This window comes from Orbicella franksi, chromosome 1 (assembly GCF_964199315.1).
Source record: "Orbicella franksi chromosome 1, jaOrbFran1.1, whole genome shotgun sequence".
Lineage (NCBI taxonomy): Eukaryota > Metazoa > Cnidaria > Anthozoa > Scleractinia > Merulinidae > Orbicella > Orbicella franksi.
The window spans coordinates 23,529,770-23,550,574 of record NC_138145.1 but is presented as its reverse complement, the minus strand read 5'-3'; the positions used below and the strand labels follow the sequence as shown (position 1 = coordinate 23,550,574).

The 20,805-nt window shown below is 40.7% G+C and overlaps 2 protein-coding genes across 2 annotated transcripts; one reads left to right on the top strand and one right to left on the bottom strand.

The window, feature by feature from the left end:
• Nucleotides 1-422: 422 nt before the first annotated feature.
• On the top strand, nt 423-2,218 carry LOC145483820 (histamine H2 receptor-like). Its single transcript, XM_081462365.1, has one exon. The coding sequence runs from the start codon at nt 789-791 to the stop codon at nt 2,058-2,060; it is 1,272 nt and encodes a 423-aa protein (XP_081318491.1). The 5' UTR covers nt 423-788; the 3' UTR covers nt 2,061-2,218.
• Nucleotides 2,219-3,806: 1,588 nt separating this feature from the next.
• Nucleotides 3,807-20,007, bottom strand: LOC145497604 (uncharacterized). Its single transcript, XM_081477428.1, has 15 exons — nt 18,154-20,007; nt 16,758-17,162; nt 16,146-16,328; nt 15,413-15,704; nt 14,529-14,647; nt 13,128-13,927; nt 11,271-12,034; nt 10,652-10,778; nt 10,064-10,188; nt 9,187-9,388; nt 8,292-8,530; nt 7,630-7,769; nt 6,929-7,044; nt 5,753-5,874; nt 3,807-5,102 (listed from the first exon to the last, which is right to left on the bottom strand). The coding sequence occupies exons 1-15, from the start codon at nt 18,617-18,619 to the stop codon at nt 4,691-4,693; spliced, it is 4,512 nt and encodes a 1,503-aa protein (XP_081333554.1). The 5' UTR covers nt 18,620-20,007; the 3' UTR covers nt 3,807-4,690.
• Nucleotides 20,008-20,805: the final 798 nt, after the last annotated feature.

The following is a 20,805-nucleotide window of genomic DNA, read 5'->3' as shown; positions in this document are numbered from 1 at the left end:
CGAGTTACAAGATTTCGGTCAAAAATTGAAGCATATAATCAGAACTACAAGTAACCACAGTCTAAATTTAGGACATTTAAAACTTTGGATATGTCGTACCACTGAAATATTTTCGATTCGACTGGAAAAGACGGAGCACTTCAACATTTTATGATTTCGCCGAGTTTCATTCAAAGTACTCAAGGCATGCCTTGCCTTGATAACCGCGCGTGATGTAATAAACAAGGTCGTAACGTCATGTAAATTCATTTAACAGATATAATTCATAGTTTGGCCTTATCAAAAACGCCGACGGTATTTCTACATCAAATATGCTAAATAAAATTAAATATATTGGCAGAATCGTGACGAAATTGGATTTAAATGGGCTTCGTGACAGTTTCTAGAATGCGCCGTTCTAGAGATTATTAATTTGTCTCAACGCTTCGTGCTAAAGACTGGACAACTAAGAGCTTGCTTGTAACTGGCTCCGCTGTTCGTAAACCCCATTTGCGGACAAAACCTTACATTTGATTTTTATTTTCAGCAGCGAATCATAAAAGACCGTGGATAACTCTTGTGTTTTACAGAAGATTAGGCCAGCTGTTTATATTCTGGTAATACGTTTGATATAAATGCGTTAAAAAACAGTGGAACTAATGATATCTACATGACAATGACGAGAAGGAAGTCAATAGACGATGCTTACGTCTCTGGAACAAAAACTGACTTCCATGTTGATAACAAAACCGGCAAGGAGAAAAAGGGACTGATTTTCTATATCAGAATATTAATGAAGCTCCGAACATATGAAAGATCAGTACCGTCGAAGCGTACATTTCTCGTCTTCAGCTCCTCTACGGATATTTTTCTGGCATAGTATGGCAAATCAATCTTATTTGGAATATTCCGCTAACAGATCGCTCTCAGTGGAGAATAATCTGCCGCATGAATATGATTACGGCAAGTTCTTTTTGAGCTTTCTAGTAATTGCTTCCACTTTGCTAGGTAACTCGGTAATTATATTTTCCTACTGCCAAAACTACAAGATGAGGACCGCCACGAACACGATGGTGTTGAACCATTGCCTCGCAGACACGTTCCTGGTTTTGTCAGACATTGCGTTTTATGTAACGCCAGCTTACATCCCAAGTCTGATGGACGGCGATGTCTTTTGTACTCTGTCAGCTTTCTTCGACAGCTTGTTCAAAGCAGCTTCGATTCTAAGCATGTGCGGCATAGCGCTCGACAGATACGTTCACCTGGTTAGAAACTCTCGTAAGCGAATGTCCAAAGAGCGAACAATGGTGGTCATAACTTGGTGCTGGTTGCAGTCTGCAGTCGTGGCGACTCCATGGAACAAACTGGCAAGACTCGAGAAAATTGTAAACAAGGAAGCTCTATGCCATACACTCCCACGCCTTTTCGAGGCTGGATTACCGTTAAAAGCCCTGTCCGTGTTCTGCAAGATGGTCTCCGTTCTCCTTCCTCTACTCGGTATCTGCTACGTTTCTTACCGCGTTTTTAGTACAGTGCGGCGGAGACGGAAAGTTAAAACACACGAAGGTTCATTACAAGTCGCAAGACGAGTCCCTTCGGAAAGTTTCGTGACGCGCGCGCATGCCAGATCACCGATTACGGCCATCATCTTGCTCCTGGTGTATATTTTATGCATGACACCGTTTTTCGTCGCAATTGTTTGGACGATGTTCCCGAAAACTCGTGTTCTCGCCCCCGGGACGGCATTTGCTGTGTACTTCTTGTTTCGTCTGAAAGGATCTCTATTACCAATCCTCTACATCTTGAGAAACCGTTTCGTTCTCAGCTACCTTCACAAACTTGTGTGCTGTAGTTTTGCAAAGAAGACAGGTATTGCGGAATATTCGAACGCGTTTGTTACGAACAATTTAGGAGGTCGTGCAGAGTGGAACTGGGTTTCACCAAGGAGAGCAGGAGGCGGGAATGGTTTTAACAGAAGAGGAGTGAGACAGGAGTCAAGAGTATTCTATGGAGTAAAAACTCTGACAGTAACTTTTGATTTTACTGATCTCAAAAGAGCAAGAGGAAACTCTCGTGTATAAAGCGGCAACTCGATTTAGTTAGTTAATAATCGGTTGCTCAAAATCATACTTTGTCTCAATTTAGGCGGGCGCAACAAAATAAAGCTCTTCGCATTAAAATATAAAGAACTTTTTATTGTTGCTGCTGTTTCTTTGGAGGCGAATAGCTCGATTTTATAATAACAAGTGTTATAATTTTGGTCACAGTTGTAAATTATATTGAGCGACTTTTTTATGAATTCAACCTCAACCTTACTAAGAGTAGACCATGAATTACCCGAGCTCAAGCTGATGTTTCCGCTAAGAAATGTTTGAAATGACATCAGTTAATGATTTGTAAACAAACCTAAAAAGAACTCGATAGAAATTTAAATTAATATACGTAATATATTAAACACGAAAGACCGTGTTTGACCACATTTCCAAACACCGAGAAGAAAGTTGGCTATACAACGCCTAGCGGAGCATTTTTGACGAACTTGAAGGTGTTTGGAAATGAGGTCAAACACGGTCTTGAGTAGTTGATATATCTTCTCAATCGAAACTTAAACTAAGGAGGAAACGTGCCGTGAATAAAATCGTAAAAATCTATGCTAATTAAGATCAGATATCGAAACACCGTCACGCTCATGATTTTCTTGGTTTAAACTTGATGAATTACAAATGAGTATGAGAAGCAAATTGTAAGTTCGCGAATAAATGATGGTTATTTCGAAAGAAAATTTTGTTTCATTTTTTTTTTCGAAAATTATCAGGATTTACAGTAAAAATAAAATGAAATAAAATAACAATGAAAGAATGTTTAGGAAAGAGGACTGCAGGTGAAGAAAATGTTAATGAACGTATTTCCATTCAGCATTCTACAATATTTATCAGAGCTGTCGAATCAAACCTATCATCACATGACGGGAATTAAAACATGCAGGTTTTTCCAAGTGGAAACTGGATAATCGAGTCCATCACGCTTTAAATCGCAATTCAAAATTTGTAAGCAATTGAGTTTAAGAGGGTCTGAGTAGGTAAAGGAGCCTCAACCCACAAAATCATTTTGGATTATTTTCCGTAACCAACATTTTAAATCACGAGGCTTCAAATGCGACGTATTGACGTTGTGATAATAGAGAGGTTAAGCATGACGTTTACGGCAAAAGGCAAACGGCAAACGGCAAACGGCAAAAATGAAACTTTTGTCGTCTCTCTTCAGCTGTGTGTACAGTAGAGTGAAATTATTTGTATTTGCAATGAATAGTACGAGACGTTATTCCATTTTTGTGTGCTTTATTTACGGATTAGGAGAAAAGAACTGAAAATCAGAAGTTTTCTTTGCCGTTTGCCGTCTGCCGTTAACGTCATGCTTAACCTCTCTACTATACCAAATGACGTCACAGCAGCTATATTGGTGTTCGAAAACAATGAAACGGCGGCCATGTTGGTGTGCTGAACCAATCCTGTAGGAGTTAAACTCTTTTGTTATGTAAACAATTTCTTTTGTTCCAATAAATTTGCATGGCTGCTGGACTCTCTATTTTCATAGCAGGTCTATCAACTACCAAGTTTAAAACCCGCTCTTTCCATGGAATATTGAAACTTTTCTTAAGGTTGAACAGACTGCGGTTTCTTTTCGAGCGGCTTTAGATGACTCTCGAAGGATTTGTGTTGCCTGGGCTTGAGTTTCTTGAGTGAAAGAAACTGTTCATTCTTTTTTCTGTTTGTTTTATTTATTTTCAGCCAAACAAGAACAAAACCAGACCAAATTCTTATTATTTCAGAGCAAAGTTGTTTTATTTGCATTACGTAGTCAGGAAGGACTTCATAATAAAGCTCCATGCAGTGAACTGGGATCCCTAAAACCAAACAACAAATAGACAGTTATCGCTTACTGTAAAAAATATAGCCTTCACTTTACAACGACTCGATAACGATAACGGAAACGTTGGTTCAAAAATACGATCTACCATCTTTTTAGAAAAACTGACCGAGAAGCTTCTAGCATTTTGTTTCGTCGATAAAATTCACCAACTTATGGGTTAATGTTCCGCTAAACGTAGAGACTTAAAGCCTGTCTGTAGTTAATCCATAATACTAACACACTACTACTTCGTACCGACGTAATAGGGTTGATCGGACATAGTAAGTGAAGACTTGTTTTGGCAGCGCAATATCATTGAACTACATACTAAAGTCAAACTGTGTAACTTTACCGCTTAGTGCAGTAAACATGTTGCAAGTTTTTTTTTTTAAAATATTCAACACGTTTGCCCTGATTTTTCCCAGAGTCGCTTTGCGATGTGTTGAGGTAGCTCTGCAAATTATACAGAGCAAAATGCGGCCACTACTGATGGAGACTTTGTTCTGTAATCGCACAAACATTCAAGCGAAGCGTGAGCTTCGCGCGTGGCTCAGCTCTTCACTACACGCGCGTGGAACCTGGTGGAACAATTATGTCGCCGCTCGAAGAGCGAAAAGAATCGAAGTGAGTAGACCTTGCATGAAATGAAGCGTTTTTCTTGAACAGTAACGGTCTATAAGCTAAACAAATGACCATGAACTTCCTTTCTCCGACTCAGATAAATGATCAAACTAACGAAGGCCACAAGGATATGAATCGTTATCGGGTTTATAAGGAAACCGTACGAGGCATTTAAAAGTTTTTAAAAGTACTCTTCTATGGGACTTCTCTCGAACAGGCCCGGAAACAAGCCTTGGGCAAACAAAGCGGGTAGAATACTAGCATGGGGAAACATGGCCATTTCGCGCTCGTCAGAAGAACAAAGCTCCTTGTCTTTTAAAACGCGATCGACCAGAGGTTGAAGAATAGAGTGCTGAGAAGCTATTTCGTCAGTGAGGTTTTTGAACAAGGATCCGCTGGAGTCGGAGATACTGAAGGCTCTCTTGGCGGTCTTTAGCACTTCCTTGAGTCTTGTGTTCATTAGCTGACAGTGACTCAGCTCGTAAATGAATTCTGACTGCTCAAGTCGGCGTCGATCGCGACGACGAACAACTTCATCGATCGAGGTTGACATTTCAGGGCCCAGAAGAAGTTTGGAAAATTCATCCAAGTTCCTGGAAACATAAGGGAAAGGATGTTTCACCTCTGCGTTAAGAAGCTTCGTAATTGGCTCAAAACCAGAACAAGAGTGTCTTTTTTTGGTTAAGCCTAGTTTTCATGCAAACCAAACCAATTCATAATTTGCAACTTACCCAAACGTATTTCCTCACTTTCGATTAGTGACAATAATTCCAACAATTTTTTTCCCCTCAGGCGTTATTGTTCGCGTCCAGTCGGAGTAACAAGTGCTGTTTTTGGCAAATCTTTGTCGAAGGACTAGTCAAAATTCTAGGTAACTTTCACACGAAAGCAACGGCTATTTTCGGGTTACCTTTTGCCTCGTTGTCACAACGAATCTTGGTGAGAAACCAGTCGTACGAACATTTATTTCAACTGCACGTTCATTTTCGTGCAAATTAAACATATTTCTGCACGTAAAGCTTTGCACGTTGAATTCGTTTTCAAACAGAGGTAAAGCACATCTAGAAAATTGTCAATTCGCCATCAAGATGTACTTGTTCCACCGGCCCTAGCCCTTATGCATATCCCTTCGAGTTCCAGGAGTTATTACTGATCTTAAGTTAAAATTCTCCCAACTAATGCTATAAGAAATATGCAGGAAACCAGTAAAGAGAATTTGTAAGTTGGTAACAGGTTTGCTTACCTCTGTAGTAGAAGCTTCACCGAGGGATAACCTTGACAAGCCTCTTTGATCTGAAGGTTCTGTCTTTCTTGCCTTGATGTTGGACTGCTACGTAGGACTTCCGTACACAAGTGATCGCCAAGCTAAAACCGAAAAAAAAAAAAAAAACAATGGCGAAAAACATTGACGATGCTGTACAAGGCAGCGTCCGCACTACACCGGAGAAATTTGAAAACGCAGCTTTATTTCTACGGTTAGGCCTACCGTTCACACTACACCGTAAAGAAAACAGAGTTTTTTCGAAAACGCTCTTCAAACCGGAGCAAAACGCCGGTTTTTCATTATCAGGTGGACAGAAAACATTTTGAAAACGGAGCTTGTCGAAAACGATGACATCACGATAATCACGTGATTTCCCAGACCGAGTTTTCCTCAAACACAAATCCAAAATGGCCGGTGATTGTTGCGTTTTAACATTTGATGCGTTTTACGAGTGAAACCGGCTCCGTTTTCAAATTCTTCCGGCGTAATGTGGACGGGGACTAAGAGGAAAGAGGAACTTGCCAGAGATATCAAACCTTAGCCATGCCGAGCGCCGCGACTGAGTCAGAAAAAACGCGACATTCCACGTCTAGCTTGGTCGAATATTGCGTAAAACGGGACACCTGGGGTAGTGGGATCATCACCGTTATACTAAGAAAATCTCATTCACTGTATCGTGTAGTCTTCATTTAGTCAAGTAGACTTAGTCAAAGAAATGCAATGGACCATTTGCGCATGCTCGGTATTGAGTTGGAACCAGCTTGCAATGGGGACTCATGCGGGAGAATGATATATGTATATTAAACTTCTATATTATATAGATATTAAAATTAAAATATATTAAAATTCTAACTTAGCCCCGAGGCTTAAAGGGAATAAAACAAAAGAAATGAACTTTTTATCCGTCATGCTCGATTCGATTACTTTTGTTTTGTTCTCTAAGCCTCGGATATATCGACATTGGCCTGTTGAAAAGACTCCCTGCCTGCATTAGCCTCAGTTGCAAGCTAGTTCTAGTCCAATACCGGGAATACGAAAATGGGCTGTTTATCTGTCTATGCATAAGTGTGTTGACAAAAATTTAGTGCATTATCCATAAGCTGAATTACTCGAACGCCCCAAACAAATAAGAAATTAACGGTTCTTTTGAAATACCTCTTGAAGCACCTCGAAAAGCCACAAGGGATTACTAACGCCACTGATCAAAGAACAAACGAACTTGTGAAGATAGCAACTGTCAACAGACGTCCTTGAGTCAGGCTGAGATTTGGCTACAATTAAAATGAAGCAGGTTGTAAGGATAATTAAAATAATCATGACTTCCACTGATGGGCTAAAATTGTTTCCGTCATCAACAGCGAATAATTATTATAGCTACACACCCCACGGGGGAAGGGGGTGTTGAAATGCTAAGTGCGCCGTAAGTTTATTCCCTTGTTATCAACATTCAAACTGCTCAACACACAGGTGGTTACGCCGGGAAAGTTCCCAATGTACATGACACTATGGAGCGGTTTTCAATTGAGTGTTGAAAGTAATTCACGTTTTCTTTGGTTTCTGTAATACTGCGCTGAGCGATTGGCTTAAAAACCCCGCCCAACCTTATCAGCCAATCAGAAGTAAAAACAAAACCAATCGCGCCTCGCTCGCACACGTTTTCCCGCGTTTCGCGTCAGCTACATGTATTTGCTCCCAGTTTTGATTGGTTCACTGGATTGTCCGCGTCCTTTGTGATTGGCCAGTGATTATTTTAATTTTTCTTTGACGAAACTCAATTCAAAATCACACCGCTCACACCGTGTTTTGCAAAACAGGTTCAATCATCTATACAAGAATCATCAGACGTCACAGCTCACCATCAATCCAATGGCTGCAGCCTGGTTTAGCACTGACAGACGGAGGTGTTTCGTCTGCTTTCTTTGGTGATTTTTTGATCTGCGTGGGACTTCCTGGTGCATCTGCCAGCCATTTCTTGTTGACCATATAGCACACAAGTCTGTAAAATCGAAAACATACTCCGTCACAATCCACAGAAGAGGTTGCCCCCCACTCACCCCAAAACATAAACCGAAGTGTGGTAAAAAAGCAAGAGATGATCAAGGTACATGTGAGTACGTTGATCTTCCCGTAGTAAAAGCTTGTATTAACCCCTAGCATACATACATCACCAAAATTAGTGTAAGGACTCCACCCAAATAATGAAACAGTAACTTTGTAAGTCTATTGAGGAAACCTTTGTGCGTGACTATTCAAGTGAAAACTAAGTTCATAATAACCCACAATTGAAAAACATCGCTGTAGGAGTCAGATACAGCAGTTTCAACCACCGGGACCAACTGGCCAAGTTTGAAATAGACGTCAGGGGTGGTTGATCGATATTTGACGGTATTTGAATCAAAATTTGACTCTATTTTTTACGTCGTTTATAGCTCCAAATTAAAAAAAAAAAACAAAAAAACACAGCCATAGCGACTTGAACATACTGAATGCAAGCAAAACAGACAACAAGAACACGCACCTGCAAAATTCACTTAAGTGTTCCTTGACTGGACAGCGCCGATAGTGACGATACCCTCCATCTAACAAATCAGGTTTCTCTTTGAGTTTCTCTAATCCCATCATGCCCAGATCGAAGGCGGTTTGAAGGAAAGGATGGGGCTCGGGAGTTCTGTACGGGTTCCTGTTGACAAACGTACTTTCACCATCTTCATTGTCTGAGTCGTCTTCGACGTGCACACCTTCGTTAAATAGCCTATCCTGAAAGGAAGAGGTTGAAAAGCATGAGAAAGAAATAGTTGTAACAAAATTCAAAATTAATTGCAAGTTTTCAATAAATGACTGCATATCAGTCAAAACCAGAGTATTGCCTGGCCAATCACAACGCAGCCAAATACCGCAACCAATCAGGGCTCGCCGAGAAACCTTGCAACCGGTGAAAAGCGCGGGAAACGTAGAGAGCCCAGAGAATCCAAAGTTTAAGATTCGTTTTGATCTATCACCTTATTGGTTGAGAAAGTAGCCGTTTTTTTTCTTATCGGTCAAACCATGTTGCACGAGCGTTTTGAACCATTAACAGAACTCAGTAAAACGTCAATAAGAAAAAACAGCAGACAAAGAAAACCGAAAGCTTTTCAAAACTTCTCGACTAATGACGAATTACGCTGGAACATTAAACTTTTTTCATTGGCAGGCTTCCAAGCAAAAGTATATAATAATAATACGGATGCCATCCACGGAGGGTCACAATATTACCAATTGATTTGTTCTCCACAAACCGCACTTGAATAGCCTGCGTTGCAGCCGGACGTGTCATAAAATCCACCGGCGGTTTGGACTGTCTGCGACGCAGGCTACACTTGAACGGTAATTTCTCAAGTTGCAGTAACAAGAGATACACGTACACGTACACTTACCAGATGTAGCGCTCCTTTCTGACTCCACAGCACCCTGTTAAGGTTCTCCGTTGTTGCAAGCTTCCCTTTGTAATGTTCAAGCATGCCGTGACTTGCGTCCATAAGTACTTCAAATGGTAAAAACCCATTGTTATATGCTAAAGATTGCAGTCCTTTGCAGATCCAAGGCAGTAAATCCACTTTAGTTGCACATCGCTTCTCTCTAAAAGAAAAAACAGTTACCACAATGTACAATAAATTCCAAAAATCGGTTTACTAAAATGTGACTTACTCTGTTATAAGCATACTGCTTACTCACAAAGAGTCCAATCTCCGACAATATATTGATTGTAGGCTCCATAACGAATATTCACTTAAGAAGGTTGGGTTGGTTTCGAGAGGCCTTGACCTTGTTCCTGTCCGACTTTTTCCTATGTCCTCACGATCAAGTTATTTGTGTAACGTATCCGAGACGGCCGGCCGGTACCAACTTCCTTTAGAAAGTAGTAACACTGTATGTTGCATCTCCCTTTTGCGAGCACAGTTAGAAAATGAATACGATCATAAGCCAGCCAACGTCATTCAAATCACTTAGTAGAAAAACAACACTGGATCAACGAATGTTCACGATAGGCTCGATTTCCGCCGCTTTCTCGAGTCCGGTCTAAGTTCCTCCCCGAGAAGAGAGAGTGAGTTCGGGGGAGGAGCGCGGGCTCCTTTCCCGAACAGCGGCTGGTAATCGAGCCTATTTTCACAACTGACCGGAAAATTTTCAAAAAAATATTATCCGTACTAATGATCAGCTCGGTTCCGATTGTTTCATACACAACGAAATCGAATGGGTTAACATTATAAATTGTACATGAACCGAGCCGTGAAACCATTTCTTTAAATATACCTGCAAAATGAAACAATTCTCTTTAAGTCTTCTGAAGCTTGTGATTGACTGGCCTTTTGCAACAAGGACAGAAGAATGCCTTGGACGATGTCCTGGCCGTGACTTGTGACTACATGATTCTCTTTCTACAAGGATAAAAAGAAACAAACAAACAAAAAAACTGCCTCACTCACACACACATAAAAATTATCTTGTATGTGCTGAAAAAGCCTCTTTGGGAGCAATTTTTAAAAAAATGTTTCCTGATAGTAACCCAGATTTACTTTAATTTGCTTCACTGCGTTCTGTAACTGTTAAAAACAGACAAAAAAGAAGAAACAAAAACAAAGGAACAGCTCATGGCAAAGATTGGTTTGTTCCATCTTCCAGAGGGCCTTGAGTTAGGCTAGAAGCCTGGACCCGAACTGAGTAGCCACCCACATCAAAACCTTGAGACGTGTGAGGAGTTAAAAGCATCGCATATCAGATCGTCTAACCGACAAAAGAGGACTGTCTATTCAGAGGAGCCAAGAAAACGTGTTCATAAAACTCCTACCAAAATATTTTGATAAATGGTAGATTCCATTACTGCACTGTACATATTCTTACCCTTAGGACTTTCTCGCAGAGATCCAGAAGCTCGCTCTGCGCGAGAAAGGAAGTGACGTTATCTTTGCACTTTACAAGACACCTCACGGTCTCCATTCCAGAACTGACCACAAAGTCTGTCAACCACCTACATGTACAGTAAGGCATACGATGGTCAGGTTAGCTTATAAGTTCCTAAAAATTGCAGTCAACGGGGATAAGGAACAATTCCTTTGTCCTCAAGAAATGAAAGAACAAAATTATACATCGAACACTTAATGTGACCTAAATGTATAGTGTACATGTAAGTCATTCTTTTACGTGTGTGGCATTTGTAGATGCGAAAATACACCCAAGGCTTAGCACAAGGAACAAATGTACACGTAGTTTTCTTACAATGGCATCGATATCTGTAAAACATCGCACATTTCGTAAGCAAAATATCACAGTAAGACTCGCTAAGGCTCAATTCTCAATTTACAGGTCTTAGTCTCGTTGTCTGATCTTTATGTCTGCCAAAATGGGGCTTATTACTCAATAAGAAGGGCAACCTACACCAAGCCTCGATCTCATACTATAAAAACAATCTTGTGCCAGTTTCTGCGCAAGTGGAATATCGGAGACAAACTGTGTAACATACCTGACGATATCGCTGTGAATACGGCTTCTGTCAGACAGCTTCTGCAACCACAAACTGTGAGCAGCAATCTGGACGGCACACAACTTAAGTGCGTTCTCAACGCCCGACTTCATGATCTTCCTCGGCATTTCCATCTCAAAGCTCTCGCTTCGCGGTCCTCGATCACCAGTTTCCGTTTTGTACTGTATCATCTTTATGGAGTTCCCCTGCTTCTCGCTGAGTGACTTGGCTAGGCAATAAGCAACACGACATTTGGCTCCAACAAACTCCACGTCACGCAAGCGCGACAGCACGTTCACAGGCGTCGATTCAATTAGCAAGTCCTGCAAGGACTGTGCACCGAGCATTCCATTTGGTTGATGAATGTAACCCATGGCTTTCTCCAACAGCTCTTGCGAGTCAGAAAGCGAGCGCAGAACAACTTCGGCCAGTTTGGCCCAAAGTCTGCAGTTCGCATACTGAAACAGCATCCAAGACGAAGAGCACTGCTCAACAGTGTACTTGTTAACATGCCCGAGGACATGAAACGCTGCTCCGAGCCCCTGGCTTTGCCGTTCTGTCAGACACTTACTGAGTGCAGCAGGGGCCCCCTTGAAGAGGTGGTGGAATATTACACGGCATAGAGACGAGGGTGGGGTGACCCTGGGTGTGGTCGTACTTTGGACTTGTTGTCCAAGATGTGTGAGGAAGGATAATTCAGAGTCGGCTGGAGAACTGCAGATCAGCTGGTAAGTCAGCCAGGACTCATAGTTGTACTGCTCTACCTGAGGATAGAAAAGAAAAATTCTCAGTAGTTCTAAGTACGTGTACACACATGTATGACAACGATCCTCTGGCTCATTATATTGCATATAAAATCAAACCTGTAACCTTTGATGAGCAAACAACATCAGGAGAATGCTTTAACCAATCTCATTGGTTCGCCCATTGTCGGATATTAAACAATTAGACCACGCCTGTGTAGCTGATTAGATTGCGCGTTTACTTAATATTCTGTCACTGGGTTATGTTATGTCGCTGTTATCTATTTTAAATGACCACTTAAAAAGAATTTGCCGGTACCCACTTTTGTGGACGTACATGTATAATCAACAGTACACACTGTATGTAACAAAAATGTAATTACACTGTACAAAAAAAAGAATTTTCCTCGTTACATTTTGACTATTTTGCCTGTGTGACGATTAGACCAACTATACTTCAAAAAAAAAGTGCTGACTGTCAGTTCATTTGTACCTGTATGTTAACATTTGAAATTAATCTCTGAGTTTTTCTTTTGAGCAATCAAAAACAGAGCTGAGGTCTCAATTTCTCCAAGGAATTGAAGTACATTTGAAGGGGTGCACAGAATAAAGTCCTAAGTGACTGTTGATGTAACAGCAAACTCTCCTTGTGCTTCACAAGGGAATACAAGGCAATCTGGAAGAGGGATCTAGCAGTTTACCTGAAGTCACTTGGGGCTTTTTTCCAGGCACACCTTTATTTGTACATGTATGGGTTATTGACCAAGTGTGAAGTCAAGATAGCTGGATATTGGCCAAGTTATTTTTTTGCGTGTTTACAGGCCGAGACGCAGTCGAGGTCTTTAAACTTGCAAAAAAAAGAACGAGGCCAATATCAAGCCATCTTAACCGAACAAGCTTGGTCAATAAAGGATTTATTATATGGCTTTTGGGGAAAATTTTCTTGTGGGACATGGCGGATAGTCCTGAGCGGGCAAGATAGCTCCATCTTGCCTGCTCGGGTAGCCAATCACAGCGCAGGATTTGATTCATCTTGCCCGCTCACGGAGCTAGCCATGTAATAAGTACATATACTGCACAGGTACATTGTCATGTTGCAGAAAATTTCACACACCTCATGATGGAGGGATGGTGCTGGCAATCTCTGTAAAAACAGACCAAGAACTCCTACATGAAACTTGAGAGACTGAACACTCTTTAAATGATCAGGGACAGTTTCTGCAGACCCCAGCTTTGACCTAATTTCTACCAGACATGATTCAGCTAGGTCAGCCTTCTGTGAAAGCAGCTGATACAGAAATGCAAATGTTGTTATCGACAAAATGGTATCCTCTGGCCAGGCAAGCCCATTGTTTGCCTTCCCATGAGACGTCTCAAATTCCATAGGTGATTCTCCTTTTTCCTCAGGCTTCATTCCAATCTTGTGCACCGTTCCCAGGAAGCATCTTGCAGAGATGGGCAATGCGTTGACATCGCAAATTCCAAAGAAAACACTCCTGTAGAATGTCACAAGGGCAGCGGATAGTGCTACTGTCAGGCGCATAGCTCCCACTTCATAACCGGTTGTATTCAAAGTTTCAATCATGGAGGAAACTGAATGTATGTCAGTGTGAAAATGTGCACCAAATGAAATGCAGTGAGGATTGTGAAATGCTACTGACATGGTTGAACCACTTTGAGCAGCATTCTCATTTCTTTTGCCTTCCTCCATTGCCATCCATTCTGACACATGCTGATTCTTTGATTGACAGGTTAGCTGGATTGCCATACAGCTGCTTACAACAGGAAGCCACACCCATTCTCCTTTGAGCACCTTCTGGAATTCAGTGGCATGCCAGTTGATGGAGGATAATCGAATAGCAACCTCTAGGCCTTGCCAGGGACGTAACGTGCCAGTTACAAAAGGTACAGAAACTAAAAGGGACCACACAACAAAAACTGGTAAATGCACTACCATATAACATAAGGAGTGCCAAAACTAGGGGTACTTTTAAATCCAAATTAAAATCTCACCATTTTTGTCAAGCATTTTTATTTATTAATTATTTATTCCATTTTCAATATAGTTATGCACATTTGAACATATGGATTTTGCACAATATAAAATATTTTTATTATAATTATTATTAGTAGTATTCTTATTATTATTATTATTATTATAATTATTATTATTGTTATTGTCATTGTTATTGTTATTGTTATTGTTATTATTATTATAACCCCAGCTGTTTGTGTTAATGCACAAAAAAAAATGTCACCCAAATTACAATTAATTGGAGTTGTTGCTATCTTCTTACAACAAATGCAAAGCATGCCAGCCAAAAGCTATTCAGTCAAAAGCCATTTTCATGTCCATTTTTACACCTTGCTTGAGATAAAAATGAAACACTAAAAAAAAAAGGAAAGAAAATGAAAGCTTAAAAGCTCTGGTAAGATGATAAGTTGGCCTGATGCAGTCCTGTATCTTCCTAGTGCCTAGACATGTACATGCTGGAACATATACTGTATATATCACCTGTTTGATTCAACGTTCTCAGCTGATCAATCATCCCTTGGCGCTGTTTGGTGGGAATGCCAGGACTGAGGACAGCCAGTCGCCAAAGTCTGGAAAGTTCATCACTTAATGTCCTACAACTTGGATGAGAAATTATGGGCATTGTCAAAAACTTGCAATTTTCAAGAAGACTTGACATATTGTGTCAAAGTTTTTCTTGGTTTGAATAAAGTTTGGAAATCAAGTTGTTTTTTATTTTTCCTTTGTCCAAATCCACATTCTGTTTTAGGTTATACAATACTAGTACACAAAAGTACTTACTACATGTAGGCATATCAAGTTTTTAACCAGGTTTTGAAAAAGTGAACATCCAAATGTTCTCTTGGGCTTAAAGTGCCACCCTTCCAAGACAATCTGGGGGGCAAAATTGCAGTATCTGAGGCAAACTGATTTGCTGAAGAAAAATTCTCAGTTTGGCAATTTTTAATTTACTATTGGCTGCATCTTATGGCGAACAAGCCATAACAAAAAACATGATATATGTAATATATAAAAGATTTAGCCAAGCCTAAAAGCACAGCTCCTAATTGTGGCTTATAAATCATAGTTTCAAGAAAATTTCAGTCAAGTTCGAAATAAAATCACAGATAACTCTTCAAGTCAATGTTCAGTCCTGCAGTCAGGCTGTTCCATCTGCATGACCCATGTCTGAGAACAGAGACTTTCTCTTTTAGTGAATTCTCCAAAGGGCCACTACTTTTGGGAGGGCCCCTACTCTCAGGGGGAACCGTTGCTTTTGGGGCTTGATAAAAAGGTAAAAATTTAACATTACTTTCTGGGAGCTGTTATTTTCAGGGGGGCCTTTACTTTTGGAATTCTACATGATACATTTTGTACCCTCTTACCCTGAAACTCTTGGAGTAAAGCCTCCAGCTAGAGATCCACACAATGTAATGGCTTCTTTTTGTTCTTGTTTTCTCCTATGAACTGTTCTGTACCTGTCATAAGGAGAGTCCACACGGCAGATCTTGGTCAGTTTTTCAATAAGCTGCTCTGTGCACATCGTCAAAGCTGACACTGCACTCATAAAATCATCCTGAAGAAGATCAGCTATGGTTTCCAGGACTTGAAGAACACTGTGGCGTCGGGATGAAGAATAGCTGCAATACTCGTTGTCAAGCTGTAGGTCCATTTCATCTAATTTGAAGGTTTTCAACGATGACAGTTAACAATGACACTGTTTAAACATGACATGATAAATTACATTGCTCTCAAACAGCAGTGGATTGTAAGGACAGTCAACAGTAGAATTTTAAAGAGTTTGTGTTAATTAATGTTTGCAAAAATGTATCTGTTTCCAGTTCTCTTAAACCACTCTCTGACAGACAAAAGTCACATAAATGTACACCTGTGCATATTTATACTAATTTTCTTAGCATAGGCAATGTCCAAACGTTTAAAGTTTTATTTCTTTCTACATTGTTTGCAATTAAAGAAATGTAGCTTTAATTTACAACAGCACACAATAAATCAACTTAAATGCAGTCTACGTTGAATACCACAGAAAAATCAGGACAGATAATCTGCTACTTAATTACGTCACTTAAGTATTCATATGTGTTTAATATGTACATGTACCTCTAACAAGTCCTCGTTGAAGGCAGTTCCTATCCCACAGTTCAGCTACGGAGCTTCCTCTCTCATTGTCCTTGTCATTGTACATCACAAAACCCAGATCCGTTTGGGACTCATACATCAGGCTTTCACATCGAGACTTGAATCCAGTCTTAGACACAAACCAGTGAGCTTCTTCATCCAAACCTGAATTTTTTAGCAGGTTAGCGTATTTATTGATGTACATGAACATATGACTCATAGGCTAATGTAACAAAATCAGTCATGGAAAATTTTGGTTACTGAAAAAGTGATCTGTCTTGTGTATCTGCAGTCACAATTAATGAGTCACAAGCCAACAGGCCAGTGTCTAGAAAAGTTTGTTTTACCTATGACTACGAGTAATTTTTCACTGCTGAATGAAATGAAATAAGTGTAAAATGTTCTTCTCAAACACTGCTGGGGCTTGGGTATAGGTCATGTGACCTGTGGGGAGAGCAGTTCTTTCTGTTTGCAGCAGTCAGCTTGACAATTGTCGTTGTCCATTACATGTGTGAGAAACATACTTGAGGCTCCCCTATAGCACATTTAGAACTCACAATCTTATGCTACTTGTAGCTTAATGAACATCCTTACCAGGGCCAGCAGTTGGATCAGGTGCACCAGCAATCATATTGATGTCCTCTTGTTGGTCTCTCTGTTGTCTTGATAACAACTTTCCAAGCAGCTGCTGTGCGGTTTCTACAATACGTTCATTCTGGTGTTCACACAGAAGGTACTGTGCAAATTTCAACAGCTGCTCTCTGTTCAGTGAATTCAATGAATCTGAGACTGGCATATGAATTGTCACAGCATTTTTGTTCTTTATTCGAGCCAAACATGTTGCAACGACATGTGAACACCAGTTTGTTGACAATTCACAAGAACAGTGTGCAGATGTGATCTTCCCTCGGTCAAAATGGACAGTCACGTAATACTTTCCATTGTCAGAGCTTCGGATGCTGCTTCTCCTGTCATCTACAGAGGCACTCAGACGAAAGCCTGTATTAATTTGAAACACAAAATGACAGTGTTGGTCGGTGTATCACAAATGTAATGCATACACGGCACATCAACACAACACACATGTTATGCAGACTGATATGGATCTACAATGTACCTTGTACCACTACAATAACTTGTTATTGCTTTAAGAGATAAAAGCACTAGAGCTTCACCTACAAGCATCCCCGGGGGAGGTACTTTGGGAATTTCTGGGTGGGGATGTGCTGCTGGGACCCTGAAACCCTTAACCTATACCAGAGCTAGTTCAGCTGAATTTTACTAACCTATACTAGAGTTAACTCCCCAAATCCTCCTATCTATCGACACTGTTGAGGCTGATTTGTGTAAATTTAAACTTGCCGATTTGATTTTTTTATATTTTTGAGTGGCAATTCCTGGTTTCCTTAGTCTAGATAAAATCTTCAACCAACTAGTCAGTTTTGGGAAAAATGATACCCTATTCTAGACCCAAACGCTCTGATTTATATACCCTATCCTAGAGTAAACTGCTTGAAAACCATACCCTTCACAGCGGCACAAACCTATATACATGTAGCCCATATATGGCAGTGCCCCCCCCTCCCCCCCCGGGCAAGCATCTCACTCACCAGCAAAAATTTGAGTCACTCTACCTGGGCTTCACCACCCATTTCATACAATGTACACATTGTAAGCATATATGAGCAATTAATGTTCCTGTCAACTCTCCTGGAAGTACATGTTTTGCATGAGGGGAATTTTATACAGTCAAATATCCTAAAGCACTCTTTTTTTTCCCCTGCCATTGCAACACTCCAGATCATTAACGAGCATCTTTGTTACAGTGAGTGAACGTGGAAATTTCCACATATTGTATGTAAGGCCACAATGTTAGCCCTAAAACTGAGCTGAACACCAGCTCTAGCTAAGGCGGAGGAAGCGGGGAGGGGAGGGGGTGACCCTGGGAACACAGAGTGTCATTGTTTGAAGCATTATCATTCACACCTACCAATCTGATTCATGTCCTTCACATTGCCATTGTCAAACATCCTCTTCGCAGCGCAGTAATCGACATTGCTTCGACTAAACTCGGCATACTTTTGAATCATCTTCTCATCTTCAGGAAATGAAAACTGAATGATTTTCAGCTGGAGTTCGTCTGGAATGGGAGGCGAGCGGTGCTCCACAAAAGCGAACGGAAATCTTCTTGCAATGAAGCGACAGCACAAGTCTTGAAGAGAAGACACTTCGTAAATTGGCAGAGAATCTGTCTCTGAAAGCGGTTCGCTTTCGTTGCTTATTGCTCGATGACGATTACGAGCGAGAACGAGGCCGGAACAATCCTCGCCGCTGCTATAGTAGTAATCATCATACGCATCTTCGAGGTAATGATCGTCACTGTCATCGTCCATGTCATCGTTCGAGCCGAAGTAATACGGCGAGTATGAAAAATAGTCGTCGTCGTCGGACCACATTACTCTCCTTTAAATTGTCATTACACTATCTACTGCTGAATCTACAACCAAGATGTTCGGCGAAGCATTTCCACAAATCACAAAGCGTTCTCCAATTCCAAGAAAGGAAGTTACGGTGTTTTGGTCACGTGGCACGGTAATAAACAATTTTTGATTAAAGTCTGAAGTTAATTTGGTCAATCCAATAAGACTTGCTGTATATTGTGAAGCCGTCAAAGCTTTAACACGGGAAAGGAAGTAAAATATTATACTACCCACAACGGCGAATTTTTTTCTCAGCTGCAACAGTCTTTCACAGTAGATTCCAGGGGTCAGATGCATCGATAGCTCAAATTAGCGGTGTTCCCCGAGTAGAGGAAATTATGTCATGTAAGAACCCTTCAAGTGTCTACCATTGAGACTTAAGCAAAATCATCTCTTGGACCCCTAATAACCTGTACTTAGGGGCAATTTCAAATACTTTTGGGTAAAATGTTTGCGACCTTTATAAATACTAGACCAGGGGCGGGGGATAAAGGGCTGTACTAGACGTGCGACAAATATACGCCCGCAATACGTGCAAAACTGAGGGATGACGCACCAACTGGTGGGGTGGTGAGATTTTTAAAATACGGACACTGATGGAAACAGAACCAAGTGTAGCATTATGGAGGTGTCCGTATTAAAGGTAGAGACGATATGAACGCTCGAACACCAGCTGGTTCAGACTGCAGACTGCAAACTACATCTAGGCCTGAAATTTTATAATTTGCCTGAACATCACTGGGCCGAGTTCATTAAAAGCCCGATTCAGGTCATTAAGCTAGCCCAGGATTGGCAAGAAGTTTGATTTCAGTCGTGTAACGTGTAACGTTTAGTGAAAAGCTTTTTCAAGCAAGAAAAATTAATACTTCGGTAACTTTTAATCTTGAATAGCGCTCAGGTTAGCCTGTTTACGGTTAGGTCTCTGTAATAGAAATGAGATTAACGATATTAGTTAAAACGTCTGCTGTCTGTGGTCTGCAGTCTGCAATGTGCAAAAGTCACTGTAGGTCATAATTGCTTCTGTCTTTACCGTTTACTTGTCTTTCAATTTTCGGAAGTGGTTACCCGCCCCTCCCTCGGGCGAATTATTATTTGCCCCTGTTGCCCCGGTTAGAACAAAAGGAATGGTTACCAAGCTTATTTGAGTTGAAGATGGCGGCTGAATTTGAACACGTGTAAATGCATGTCTTACAGAGGTTGGAGAACTGGCGTTCTTCTTCTGAAAATACCGCCAGAGATGACATTATTAATTGCTTATGCGTTCCTGAAAGTTTTCAAAGGAGTCTCGAGCTGGCCGACATGCTCTGCAGTGGTGAACGTGAAAAGCAAAGATTCACAACCTATCGTAATTCAAGGTACAAGTTCCTGGACAGGATTGCCATACTTACCGTTTATGTCGTTGCAATCTTGCTCTAATCATGCAGGCAGCTCATTTTGTAGGTAAATACGTAAATATTTTATTCAAATAAGTTATAGCTCGCTCTGTTGGCGGATTCCAGGGTACAGACCCGGCGTCGACAAAACCGGGATCGGACCGGACCGGACCGGACCGGACCGGATCACGGATCGGATCACGGACCGGATCACGGATCGGATCACGGATCGGATCACGGATCGGATCAAGGAAAAAAATCCAAAATTTTATTGAGCAAATTGCACTAGAGTGACTACTGTGAGCAGAACGTTTTATTTAATTCAGGTGTGATATTCCTTTATTCTTTTATAATATCAAGCCAACTGGGAGCTGGTCACAGATCAATTTTTTTCAGGCTGTTGGGTTTTGATTGCGATGATCAATCATGTCTTCATATCCTTCTCCGCAGTTCAGATAAATGATATTTCGTGTAATCACTTGCATCAAAGGTAAACTGTCATAAAACGAGTCAGTATGGTAATAATAGGACGAACGTATGAATAGAAACACAAAAACTAAAAACACTAAAAAATTAAACACCTGATGATTTCAAACAATTTCCGTTTTTGAGACAAGTCTATACTTTTACAAGATGTGAGTTTGGAATACGATATTTCGCACTGGAATAAAACGAAACAAACCATTTGTATTTCAAGGAAATATAGCTGTTTTTCAAAAAATTCTAGGAATAACATCGATAGTGTGAACGATAACGCAACCCGAGAATAAACAACATTTTAGGAGTTAC

What these genes read in the sequence shown, in the direction of transcription:
- LOC145483820 (XM_081462365.1), top strand. Translation starts at nt 789, where the DNA reads ATGAAAGATCAGTACCGTCGAAGCGTACATTTCTCGTCTTCAGCTCCT.
- LOC145497604 (XM_081477428.1), bottom strand. Translation starts at nt 18,619, where the DNA reads ATGTGGTCCGACGACGACGACTATTTTTCATACTCGCCGTATTACTTC. An exon ending in AGAAAGGAGCGCTACATCTG is followed by an intron (nt 8,531 to 9,186) that starts GTAAGTGTACGT and finishes TCTTCCTTTCAG; the next exon opens with GATAGGCTATTTAACGAAGG. An exon ending in GTGAAGCTTCTACTACAGAG is followed by an intron (nt 5,103 to 5,752) that starts GTAAGCAAACCT and finishes TTATGTTTCCAG; the next exon opens with GAACTTGGATGAATTTTCCA.